This window comes from Phalaenopsis equestris, unplaced genomic scaffold (assembly GCF_001263595.1).
Source record: "Phalaenopsis equestris unplaced genomic scaffold, ASM126359v1 Scaffold001057, whole genome shotgun sequence".
NCBI classification, from domain to species: domain Eukaryota; kingdom Viridiplantae; phylum Streptophyta; class Magnoliopsida; order Asparagales; family Orchidaceae; genus Phalaenopsis; species Phalaenopsis equestris.
In genome coordinates, this window is record NW_018165496.1 from 365,124 (window position 1) to 377,864 (window position 12,741).

The window sequence follows — 12,741 nt, forward strand, 5'->3', positions numbered from 1 at the left end:
GTTTAATGTGACCAAACCATCAAAGACAACTCTCTTTAATATTGTTCAACACTAGAGCAACACCTACCCTTTCATGGATACATTTGTTTCACATTTTGTCTCTAAGTGTCAAAAAACTCATCCACCTAAGCATTTTCATCTCAGCAACACTTAACTTAGTTTTATGCTTCTTTTTTATAAACTTACATTCTGCGACATAAAATATTGCAGGCCTCACCACCATCTTATAAAATTTTCCTATAACTCAAAAATGATTTAAAATAAATTCAACTCTAGATTTGACCACTAATTTTTTTATTATATTTATAATAATACTAAATAAAAACTATTAGGTGTTTACAACGTAAAATAACTTAGCCTTTGTCATTTCACACAAAAATTTGGCTAGTTATAATATAAATTAAGTTGATCGTCATTTTCTCTCACAAGAGTTTTTCATCTCAAATTCAAGCCTAATAGTAAGATTTTTCTATTGTAAGGGTTTGAGTGATAGGCAACACAAATCCAATAGTGTAGTGCATAAGCCCAACACAGGGGCGTGACCAACTTTATGTTGAGGGTGAGCATTTATGTTATATGATTTTAATTTTAAAACTTTGTCCACCCTAAAAAATGGGTTGGTTCCTCCCCTGGTTCAACACCATCTCCGCCTCCATGGCCTCTTCTTGACACATGTTAAACAATATTTTCTCTAAAAAATACAGCCTTCTTTGCATTGCATAGTTTTAATTGTAATCATAAATAGCTCCTCAAAGGCAAGTATAACTAGCCCTTCCTGTATAATAATATCTCCTCCACTAGCAATACGGAGCCACCTTAAAATTGTACATTTCTCATCTTCATTTCTCCATTTCCTATCTAAATATTCCTTCTTTATTACAACATTGAATTTTAGTTTTCCTAATATCTACGAGAATATAATAATAATTGGATGGAAAATTAAATAGCAAGCACATGTTCGAAGTTTGATATTTCACAATATTTTGCTTTAGTTGTTATCTTCAACTTATATTTGTACAAGTTTCATTAACACATGGAAGTAAGAATTTTGCTAATTGTCTATTTATTTATGTTATATATTCTTCCACAATATCTTGTTGTGATCTTGAATATTTCTTTGAAAAAAATAATTCATTAGAACATTGTAAATATTTGTAAATTAGATTGTTTAATATTTGTTTTACCTTTTAATTATTTTTCCTTTAATCATTTTTAATTTAGATGGTTTCTAGCTCAAGTCAACTTGAATTATTTGTGAGTTTTCATATAATTGAAATGAGATAAATTTTAAAATAGATCATTGACTCTTTCCAAGAGATCATTTTAGTCTCAAAATCTATAAAGGAATCAATTTACTCTCTAGAATTTTTTAATATAAACTGAAATAGACCCTACACGTGACTATTTCAAACCCAATTTAAAAGTTTTGGAGACTAATTTAGCACTTTTATCGACTCAGGCACTAAAGTAGCTCCACATAAACAAGCAGAGAACTATTTTAGCCCTTTAATTGAAACATTTCAATCAGAGGGTCTCCTCAAAAAGTTATCGAGTTCATGTCATGTAAATTTTGAAGATTTCAAGTTTGAGTTGATGGTAAATTGCTCAAACTCGTTCTAATACACTTTTATTATCCAAAATTGAATAGAACTCAACTAACAAAAAAAGTAGATACAATTCTAGCTCAGCAAAAATCCTACACATTTTAAGTTAATTTAATTTTTTATTATTAAATTTAAAATTAATTTTGTTTATCATATATTCATCTAGAGAACCCTAAAAAATTATTGGTAGTCAACTATTACCGAGCTACTTGGTTGAACACAATCTGAATTGTTACTTAGGCAAACAGATTTAATGGTTTAAACTATTTTGGATTGACCTTAGCTACGAATTAAGCACAAACAGATTAGATTAAGACGCATGTGGCAACATTAAGAGACTATATAAAAGGGGACTATACAAAAGACTATAAAAAAACTACAAGGAAGATACAGGCCAACAATTGACAAAAGCCAAACATAGCTTGGTAAGCTCCTTATCATATAAGGAAAGGGGTTAACTATTCGTAACATAAATGATGATCCGTATCAAAACTGTATTACATATATTTGATCATTATTTTACTAACCCAAATTTTTTTTTTCTTTTTTAAACTTTATCACCATTTAATTTTAACTTATTTTATTAGAAATCACATCTATTAAAATTATTCATCAACAAAAAAAATAAACTAGGATACCTTATTTCAAAAATCTTTTGCAAACATCAACATAAAAAGTAATTAATGTTGATCATTGTTTTAAAGTTGGTAATTATTCGATCACTCCACAATTACTAATGATGGGCAATTCCGATCCCCTTCCAAGTTCTTACTCACCTTATTGTAAGCTTACTTGATGAAATTCTAGATTATTAAGCAATTTAGAGAATGGTAGAAACGCATTTGAAACATTTCCCATTAAAATATGTCAACTCTCTTGTAATTCCATGATATCAATAATATTACCTTGCTTTATTACCAAAACATAAATAAGGGTTTAAGTGATAGGGAACACAAATCCAATAGTGTGGTGCATAGCCCAACACAACGACATAACCAACTTTATATTGAGGGTGGGAATTTATGTTATATGATATTAATTTTAAAACTTTGTCCACCCTAAAAAACGGGTTGGTTCCGCCCCAGGTCAGCATGATCTCCACCTCCATGGCATCTTCTTGATGCATGTTAAACGATCTTTTCTCTAAAAAATACAGCCTACTTAGTGCTACATAAACTTAATTGTAATCATAAATAACTCTTCTCAAAAGCAAGCATAACTAACCCTTTCTGTCTGATAATATCCTCTCCGCTAGCAACACGGAGCCAACGTAAAATTGTAATTTTCTCATCTTTATTTCTCCATTTCCTATCTAAATATTCCTTCTTTATCACAACTTTGAATTTTAGCTTTCCTATGATCAATGGGAAAATACTAATAATTGGATAAAAAATTAAATAACAAACACGTGTTCATATTTTGATATTTCACCATCTCTTACTTTAGTTGTTGTCTTCAACTTGCACAAGATTCATTAGCATATGAAAGTAAACATTTTATTAATTGTCTGTCGATTTATGTTATAGATTCTTCTACAAAATCAGTGATCTTGAATACTTCTTTGGATAGAATAATACGTTAGAACAATATAAATATTTGTAAATTTAATTGCTTAATAATGATTTTCCTTCTAACTGTTTTTCCCCTAATCATTTTAATTTAGATGGCATTTCTAGCTTGAGTCAACTTGAATTATTTGTGAGTTGCCAAACAATTGAAATGAGAGAAGTTTTAAAGTAAATTAGTGACTCTTTGCAATGGGTCATTTTAGTCTCAAAGTCTATAAAAGTGTCAATCTAGTCTCTAGACTTTTTTGATAGAGGCTGAAATAGTCCCTACAGATGACTATTTCAAACTCAATTTAAAAAAATATAGAGACTAATTAGGCACTTTTATAGATTTGGGCACTAAAATAACTCCATATAAACAGTTCGGAGACTATTATGAAAATTTATTCTAATTGAAACATTTCAATGAGAGAGTCTCGTAAAAAATTTATCAAGTTCATGTCAAGCAAATTTTGAGGATTTCAAGTACGAGTTGATAGTAAATTGCTCAATCTTATTATCATACACTTTTATCATACTCACTTTAATGGAACTCAGCTAACGAACAAAGTAGATACAATTCTAGCTCAGCCAAAAATCACACTTTTAAGTTAATTTAATTTTTTTATTATTATATTTTAAATTAGTTTTGCTATCATATATTCATTTAGAGAACTCTAAAAAATATTGGTAGTCAACTAATACCAAGCAACTTGGTCCAAATTAATGAGAATTGTTAGTTAGGCAAACATATTTAATGGTTTAAACTATTTAGGATTAACCTGAGCTGTGGATTAAGCACAAACATATTAGGTTAAGACACATGGAGCAACATTAAGAGACTATATAAAAGGGCACTATACAAGACTAAAAGACAAGGAAGACACAAGTCAATAAATGGCGAAGGTCAAACATAACTTGGTCAGCTCCATACAGTATAAGGAAAGGGTTGGTTATTCGAAAATAAAAGATGATCCTTACCAAAATTGTATTGCATATATTCTATTGTTATTTTACTAACCCAAATACTTTTTCTTTTCTAAATTTTATCTTTATTTACTTTTAACTTATATTAGTAGAGGTCACATCAATTAAAATTATTCAACAAAAAAAAATAATATACTAGGATGCCTTATTTCAAAAATCTTTTGCCAACATCAACATAACAAGTAATTAATGTTGGTCATTGTTTTAAAGCTGGTAACTACTTGGTCACTCCAAAATTCCTAATGTAGGGCAATTCCTATCCGCTTCAAGGTTCTTACCTTATTGTAAGCTTACTTGATGTAACTCAACATTATTAAGCAATTTAGGGAGTTTGGTAGAAACGCAATTGAATTTTCTTGTTAAAAGATGCCAATTCTCTTCGATCTAATCCTAATTTGAATCCTAATTTGAAATGAAAGTTCATTTCTCACTTCATAATTGGTAATGGTTACTTATTGATGATCAAATTTTTTAATCACCTAATTCTAGGCTAAATCATCCAAAGTGAGACGATGCAATTCTAGATTGCTAGAAACCATAAGGAATTTAATAGAAAAGTTTTCTCCCACTAGAAAGAAAATCAACTTTCCAAAATATTTGAATTAGCAATAATTTTTAAGAGGCCAAAACCTACAAGTGTAGACACCATCAAATAAGACAAGGCCACATAAATTGGTAACTCCGAAACAGTAATGATAATAAAAAAAAAGGAGTGACATACATTGATAAATAAACAACCCGAGAGAGTAAAACTATTGAATAAAAGAATTAATGTATTGTAAGCTTACCATATTCATCGATAGGAGCATCATAATCATAACTCGTGGTGATGAAAGGACCCCCTGAAGTGTGACCAAAGTTGGTTCCTCCATGATACTGAAAAAGAAGAATGGGCGGCATCAGTGGCGAATCCAGAACTAAAGGAGAGGAGTGACAAAATTAGAAATTAAGGAGTGATGGTTTTTTAAATTTAAGGCTTTCATCTCCAAACAAATTTAAAAACTGTTTTAAATTCTATTATTAAGAAATATAGTTAATATTAAATTATTATTAAATATTCATATTTAATGAACAAAATTTTAAATGTATTTTATAATATTAAAGAGTTTAGTAAAAATCTAGGCGCAGCAAAAGCCTCGTCCAGCCACCCTCAAGTTTCAAGATTGGATGGCATAAAATATGGATGGAGCAAATAAGTTGAGCAGGTGATTCTATAAACTCAAAATAAGAACAACTAGAAAATACACTACCATGTAATAATTCTGGAAAGTGCCACCACGCTGGAAAAACCGTGCAACGGCAAATGCAAGGTCTTCCACAGGTCTATACGGTGTTCGACCACCAAATTGAAGATACCTAAATATCAAAGAATGAGATTTACTAACATCGAATGGAGGAACTTAGAAACCATGCAAGCACTAAAAAAAACAAGACCAAAGTTAATAATAGGCCAAATATGCTTTCATATAGAAAGTTACTAACAGCATAAAAAGTGAAAAACTGTAGTGTCAACAGCCAAGAAATTCTGAGAAAAGACAGCCAGTTAAAAGGTAAAGAACAACTCTTACCATCCACTCCAATTTTCTGTCCACATCTTTGGCTTATTGGCAGAATTTGGTGTAAATTGATCACAGTAAAATCCATTGCAAGTATTTATCTATGTGGCAAAACAAGTAGTAGCTCAGACTGGTAGACTGATAAATTCATATATTACAACTAATAAAACAAACGAACAAGCGAGACAACACAAGTATTGGAGTCATAAAAAAGGAAACTTTCACTCACAATGGGGTCTGGGGCATCGTCCTGCTGGCACATCACCCATGGCACACCTGTATCAAGAGAGGTGGCCATGGAAGCCGCCCAGCTAATGTAAGATTTCGCTGATGCTGAACCATAGGATGACTGAACATTACCATATTCATTCTCTATCTATTACAGATTCAACATTCAAGAGTCAGAAGAAAGAGCTCCATTTTCTTCAATTTAAAGCAAAGCAGGCAGCTTTTGGAACAAAAGAAAAGGTGGGAGATGAAAAATCAGAAATTTGGAAAAAAAAAAAAAAAAGTCACCTGAGATAAGATAATGGGACCCCCTTGGGACGCGTAGAGATTCTCCTGCTGCATCATATTTACAATCTTCGCTGTGAATCTCTGCATCTCTGCCTGTAAATCGTTTAATGTAAGCAAACAGATCTACCCATTCTGTGCATAAAAACAGATTCAGTAGAAGAAGAAGAAAAAGTGAAACCTTGAAGGGCCCATTATCAGTTCTGAACTTGATCCCTGGTATGAAATGCAACCAAACCGGAAATCCTCTGCAACAAAAGCCAATAAAGACATTAGAGAACAAATCCATCAAAAGCTAGTTCAGTAACAAAAAAGAGAAAACAAACAACTTTAGTATAAATACCCATAGTTCCACTCTGCACAAACATATGGTCCGATCCGTAGGTGGACATACAGTCCAGCCTCTGCTACCGTCTTCACAAACCTAACCAAATCCTTCCTACCTCCAAAGTCGTACTACCGTCTTCACAAACCTAACCAAATCCTTCCTACCCCCAAAGTCGTACTGTACAGAAAATGTACAGAAAATGTAAAGATGAAAACAAGCCAAGCAGAAGATCAACCACCAACCATCTCAGAACGGTAAAAACAAAAACTTTATAGATTCAATCGAACCTGGTTGCGCACGGGCTCATGGAGGTTCCAAAAGACATAGGTCTCCACAACATCAAGCCCGCCATCCTTAGACTTTCGGATGAGGTCCGGCCACATCTGCAACTCAAAAATGTGAAGGAGGAGTTCTCCAGAGAGGGAGAAAGAGAGCAATGGAGCTGATGATGGGTACCTCGGGTGTGCTGCGAGGATAATGAATGGAGCCGGAAATGAGGACTCTGGGCTTGCCTTCAATGAGAAGTGCACGGCGGTTGTAAGTGACATTGGAAGCCATGGAAAAGAAGCTCCTTGCGCTCAGAAACTGAACCACCACCAGGAAGTAAAACAGAAAGAAGAAAGGGGGTAAAGGTTTCATCTTGGAGCACCTCGCCATGGCTGCCTCTGCTCTCCGAATTCAGAGGAAGAAGAGAATGTGATTACAGTGAGGTGAGAGTGCAGGGTTTAGAAAGGGTTTTGATTTGCGTTTAATGATCCGATTAAAGAGAGCATTATAGGAGTTGTTGTGGATTAGGATTTAGGAATAACTATAACGAAGACTTTAGTGTGCAATGAGAAGGAAGAGGTTGCTTGGTTTGTGGTGCACATTTTACATGCTTCTCATCTTCATTTATAGACTTTAATTTTTTTATAAAACTAATATTTTGATAAATTTACTCATCAAATATTTGTTCATATATTAGAATTAATGTAAATAAAATTCCATGCTTCTCATCTTAATTTATAGATTTTGTTTTTTTCTTAAATATGATCCAAATATTTTGCTCATATTATAAATAAAAAATAAAATTTGAGCATATATTTGTAATTATTATAAAATTTTTAGTATTTATGTATAGTTTCTAATTTTCACATTTAAATATTGCTTCTCCTTCTCATAATGGTTGCAGTTTATCCACTCTCCTACTTCATTATGTTGGTTGCCCCACACAAGATCAATAAGTCAAAAAAACTATATTAAAAATAGTTTTTTTAAGAACATTATAAAAATATTTATTAAAAAAAAAAGATAATAGTTAAAGTACTAAAATAATAAGATAAAATATTCATAATTATAAGACAATTACTCAAATTTTTAAAATATTAATATGTTCTATCTATAAAATAAATATCATTATATTAAAATTGTGGGGCATTTGCATACAACCCACCCAATTCTTGCCTATTTACATATCTAACCATCAAAATTTCATATTTACATACACAACATTCAAATCCCTAACATCACCTAAAAAATATCATCATGGTAACCCTCTAAAAAATAAAAATATCAATTTTTTGCTTGTTGGATAATGGATATGTAAACATATAGTAATTTTGGGGTATGCATGTAAATTTCTATTATAATTTTTTCTTGTTTGGGGGGCTATGTGTAATATGTTGGCTTGCCAGGCTATATAATAATAGCAATTGCTTTCTTATCTGGATGAAGTGGTTGTCCAGCAAGTAATAAAGAAGGGGAATGGAAGGACTCTCACGGCACGTTTGTCTTTTGTTTCCAATGAGCCCGCAACGCTTTTATGGACCGGTTTTGAGGGTCCGATTTGCAATTATGGAAATTTTTTATCAATTTAAATAAAAATTTTGATTTTTTTTTGGTTGATTTGAATGATGAAATTGTTTTGAGGTTGAAATGATTGGGGTGTGAGTGGATTAGAAATCTTTTGATTAAATATGAGGGGCGTTTTTATGTATATAGCACACATTTTCTATGTATTTACATGTCTAACCTTTAAAGATTACTTTTTTATGTTTATAGCATGCAAATCTTTTACATGGAACAAAAATTTGTGCTATTTTAAGTTGTAAAAGGTGAAATATGTATTTATAGAGTTAGTTTGAGAGAGAAGTTTTAATGGGAAAGATGATTTCACTTGAATGCATTAAGAGAGAGAGAGAAAAATTTGTGTGGTAGGCACTCATAAAATTTTTTTATTGAAAAATATGTAGGGAGAAATGTTGCTAGTCTTCACTCTTTAGAATAGATTGACTAATTTTAGTTTTAGGGGTTTATATCTAGTAACTAAGGGCTACAAGTATAGTGAAATTATTTTTTTATGATTATTATTACTAGCTATTGTAATTCTTCACAAATTGTTTATTTGACAAGGAACTATGGGATCAAACTTGATTCATCTTTATTAAGGGATTTGCAATTGATTTGTGATCAATTGTTGGAGTTTGCAATTCCTTTGGAATAAATTGACCATCCCAAGCTTTCACTTTTCAAGCTTTTTCCCTTAAATCAAACTCCACGAACCCTATTGCCTCTATTATAGATCTCTCCTCCTCTTAGGAGCTACAAACCATCGATCACAAATCCTTCCTTACCCAATCAACTGATTGATTCAAATGATATATGAAATATGTTTATATGGGCCCAAATGTGGGAAAAATATTTATAAATTAATATCTATATGTCATGGAGATATTGTTTAGCATAGGAGAAAGTGCAGGCATGTAAGTTACTTCAATGAAAAGACCTTAAAGGTGAATGATTTGGTAATTGTTCCTCAAGTTATTATCAACCACATTACTTTATTTTAATGGTACAAAAGTTAATCAACAAAGAAAAGATGTGGGATCCAAATAAGAGTGTCACATGTGAATGTAATAACCACCCACAACTACACTTCGATGCAATATTTTTTTTTATGATTGTGAAGTAAAACTAACTCTAAATAGCATATTATTTCAAGTATATACTCATAAACAGCAAAGCAAATAACACTTCTCAATTTTAAATGTACTAAGTGTTCTCAAAAAATACTATTTGATTGTCCCTTATAGGAAGTAGAAATGACTAAAAAAATCAAATCAATTTGTTATAATATATTTATAAATATCTTATAAATAAAAAAGCAAATACACAAATAAATATTGATACATAAAACATGAAATGCATGCACGTAATATATATATATGGTAATATTTATAATTAAAATTGAATATTATGCATTTTATGCGTGTTGACCTCATTTTTGGTCAATCCTCTTTTCGTTGACTAAAGCCTGGTTAGACTCCACTTGACCTAAATCTTAACTAAAACAATAAAATTATTGATTTTTCTCTAAAGATCATTGTAAGGCTTAAAATCTCATTTTAAGAGTTGCATGAAGCTTATTATAACTAATAAAGATATTGCAAACCAATCTTATGATCAATTGGAATAATTTTTATGTAAGAGCTATCTACTAAGCTTTCATGCATGAAAATGGTTTCACATAAAAGTTTTTTAATGAGTCGTTGTTTTTTGAAAATATATTTCACCATTGTGTCCACAATATCAAAATATTTCAAATGAGTTCTTTGATGCTCAATTTTGACTCCATTTGGATAACTTTTGAGAAACGATAATGAGGAGAGAGAAAATAATTATTAGTATAGATAAAGTGATAATTTGACAAAAATATTTTTTAAAAGACATCAAATGCACCTTTTGGGCCAATTAAGTCCAATAAATTTTTTTTGTCAAAATTGTTGATTTTCTCTCTCCTAAGGTGGGGCCCATTTTGACCAGTCACATCTTCTTATAGAGCTTGAATTATTCAAAACCATTTAGGCCGTTGAATTCATACTATTTTCTCTATCATTTTGACCAAAGTCAAATTTTTAGCCAAAGTCAACTTCCTAACCACCAATAACCACCTAGTCAACCAATTTCGAACTTCAAATGGCCACAACTTTAGTTACACAACTCCATTTTTGAAATCATTTAAACTGTTAGATTTCTCATTTTATCCTCTTCAACATGGTATATAATTTTGAATTTTTTCGATCAACCTTTGCCATTTTAGAGAAAACCCAATTTTGGGCTGATTTACAAAAATGTCATTGGCTTAATTATTTAATTAATTGTTTATTCCCACATGCCTTCTCAGTAATCCTAGTGATCATTTTTTATTGGTCTAAGCAATGAAAATTGTGGATTTTTCCATTAGACCAAATCTTGGCCATTAAATTTGAATAAAATCTTCCCTCCTTCATCTCAACCATTAATTCCACCACACTAACTTGCAAAACTGCCCACTATCTCCCTATTTACTAGTCATAACTCCTCTCGTCCCTCCCATTCACGCCACATTGAAGCACCATTCTTTTCTCCTCGCCAATTATAAGAGATTTTCTCCTTCTCTTTCTCATATTCCTTTTGATTTTCTTTTCTTCTTGACAAACCGAAAACTCTTCTTTAAGTTCTCCAACAAACCAAAAGAAGAAGCAAGGAGGCTAGGAAACAACCAAGAAGCAATTCAAAGCATTAAATTTAGAGCTAGGTAAGAAGAATTCGAAATTTCTTCATAAATTAAAGAGCTTTTAATTACCCCCATTTACTTTTAAACCTTTCGAGCAATATATCTTCATATTTATCTTTAAAAATCAACTTGTTTTCAACATGTAAATGTTAGAACCGAAAATATATCTATGGTTTTTCAATGCCTTGTTAAGTGTATGTATTTATTACAAGTTATTTCGTGTGTGTTTATTCTATGTTAGATAATTGGATGTTATCTCTCTCTTATTCATGTACTATATTTTATAATATGTATAATATATATATGATATTATATAGTTTAACATATTTATCTCTGAAACCTACCCAAAATCGAAAATTTATATGTTTAAATCACATAAACCATATTATAGATAACTCTATTTATATCTTAATTCGCCTGATTAAAATTTAAATCTTTCCTAAACTCCTTAACCAAAACATGCAATGTATATTTTTTATGTTAACTATATTAAATTAATTTAATTAATACCAAAATACACTCTAAAGTACTCAACCAAAAATTATATTTCTTAATTATAATTAAAAAAATTTACTTACACTTCACTCGAATCCATTGTTTTTACCATCTAGCACCTAAACTTTAATTTTTACATACCACATTGCTTATTTCAATTTTTAAAATTTAAAATGGTAGTATTTTCGTTGTGTTATGAAATATCATGACGATATAAACGTCAAAGATTAAAGTTTATAGACGTTAGATATGTAAATACTTAGCAATTAGGCGATACGTACGTAAATAATTGGCCCTTTAATTGATAGAACATGATAACTTATCTATTAAAATTAAATTTGAAATTTTTAAAATAAGCTTAAATGGCCTTCAAATTATCTAGATACATGATATGGAATGATAATTTTTAATAGACATTTAAAAAATGGATTTGAATGCTTATAAATAGATAATAATTTTAATAAGTAAATAGAATAATGGACTTTGATAGAATGCCTACATATTCAGCTCAAAATTCAACAATTTTTAAATCCAGAGTGATAAAAGTTATATCAGATAACGTAAAGATTCTTTTGGTTTTTTTCAAGACATTTGGCAGGACTTTCTTTATAAAAGTGCCCCAAGAGACTACATGCAATAATACCGCAATAATTTCACAAATGTCCACATTATTTACAAATCTACGACGTTCTTTCATCCATTTTTTAAAATTCATTCAAATATCAAGATTCATGATAAATTACCAACCCATATTTTTCATGAAAAAAATATTACATCAGAACTTCTAACATAGAGTTACGTTCGGAGTCCACTGATATGCAGATATGCGACTTCAAGGAAACGCGCGCATTTTTCTGTGATCCGGCCCGGCAACACGAGAATATTCCTTTTGTATTATTTCACGTTATTCATGTGTTATTATGGTGATATTGATGTGTTATTGCGTTATTATAACACCGAGAATATTCCCAGAACACAATAACACATGAATACCACCACAATAACACCTGAATAATGTGAAATAACACGGAGGAAATATTCTCCTGTGCTAAAATGTTTTTTTTTTTAAATTTTGCTATCAACTTCACATGACGTCATTTCATTGGACTCTAAACGTAGCTCTACGTTAGGAGTCCTGATGTAATATTTTCCCTATTTTTCATTTTTATCAAATTCT

At 30.8% G+C, this 12,741-nt stretch overlaps 1 protein-coding gene across 1 annotated transcript in view; it reads right to left on the reverse strand.

Annotated features, from left to right (window-relative positions):
- LOC110032906 (beta-galactosidase 6) overlaps positions 1 to 7,386 on the reverse strand; it is a 22,921-nt gene extending 15,535 nt beyond the window's left edge. Inside the window, exons 1-9 of the mRNA XM_020736692.1 lie at positions 6,992 to 7,386; positions 6,823 to 6,918; positions 6,551 to 6,663; positions 6,389 to 6,455; positions 6,211 to 6,303; positions 5,924 to 6,070; positions 5,707 to 5,795; positions 5,389 to 5,494; positions 4,927 to 5,014 (exon numbers count right to left, since the gene is read on the reverse strand). Coding sequence (XP_020592351.1) covers positions 4,927 to 5,014; positions 5,389 to 5,494; positions 5,707 to 5,795; positions 5,924 to 6,070; positions 6,211 to 6,303; positions 6,389 to 6,455; positions 6,551 to 6,663; positions 6,823 to 6,918; positions 6,992 to 7,192 — 1,000 coding nt within the window. The 5' untranslated portion in view covers positions 7,193 to 7,386. The remainder of the gene's footprint in view (positions 1 to 4,926; positions 5,015 to 5,388; positions 5,495 to 5,706; positions 5,796 to 5,923; positions 6,071 to 6,210; positions 6,304 to 6,388; positions 6,456 to 6,550; positions 6,664 to 6,822; positions 6,919 to 6,991) is intronic.
- Between the last annotated feature and the right edge of the window lie 5,355 nt (positions 7,387 to 12,741).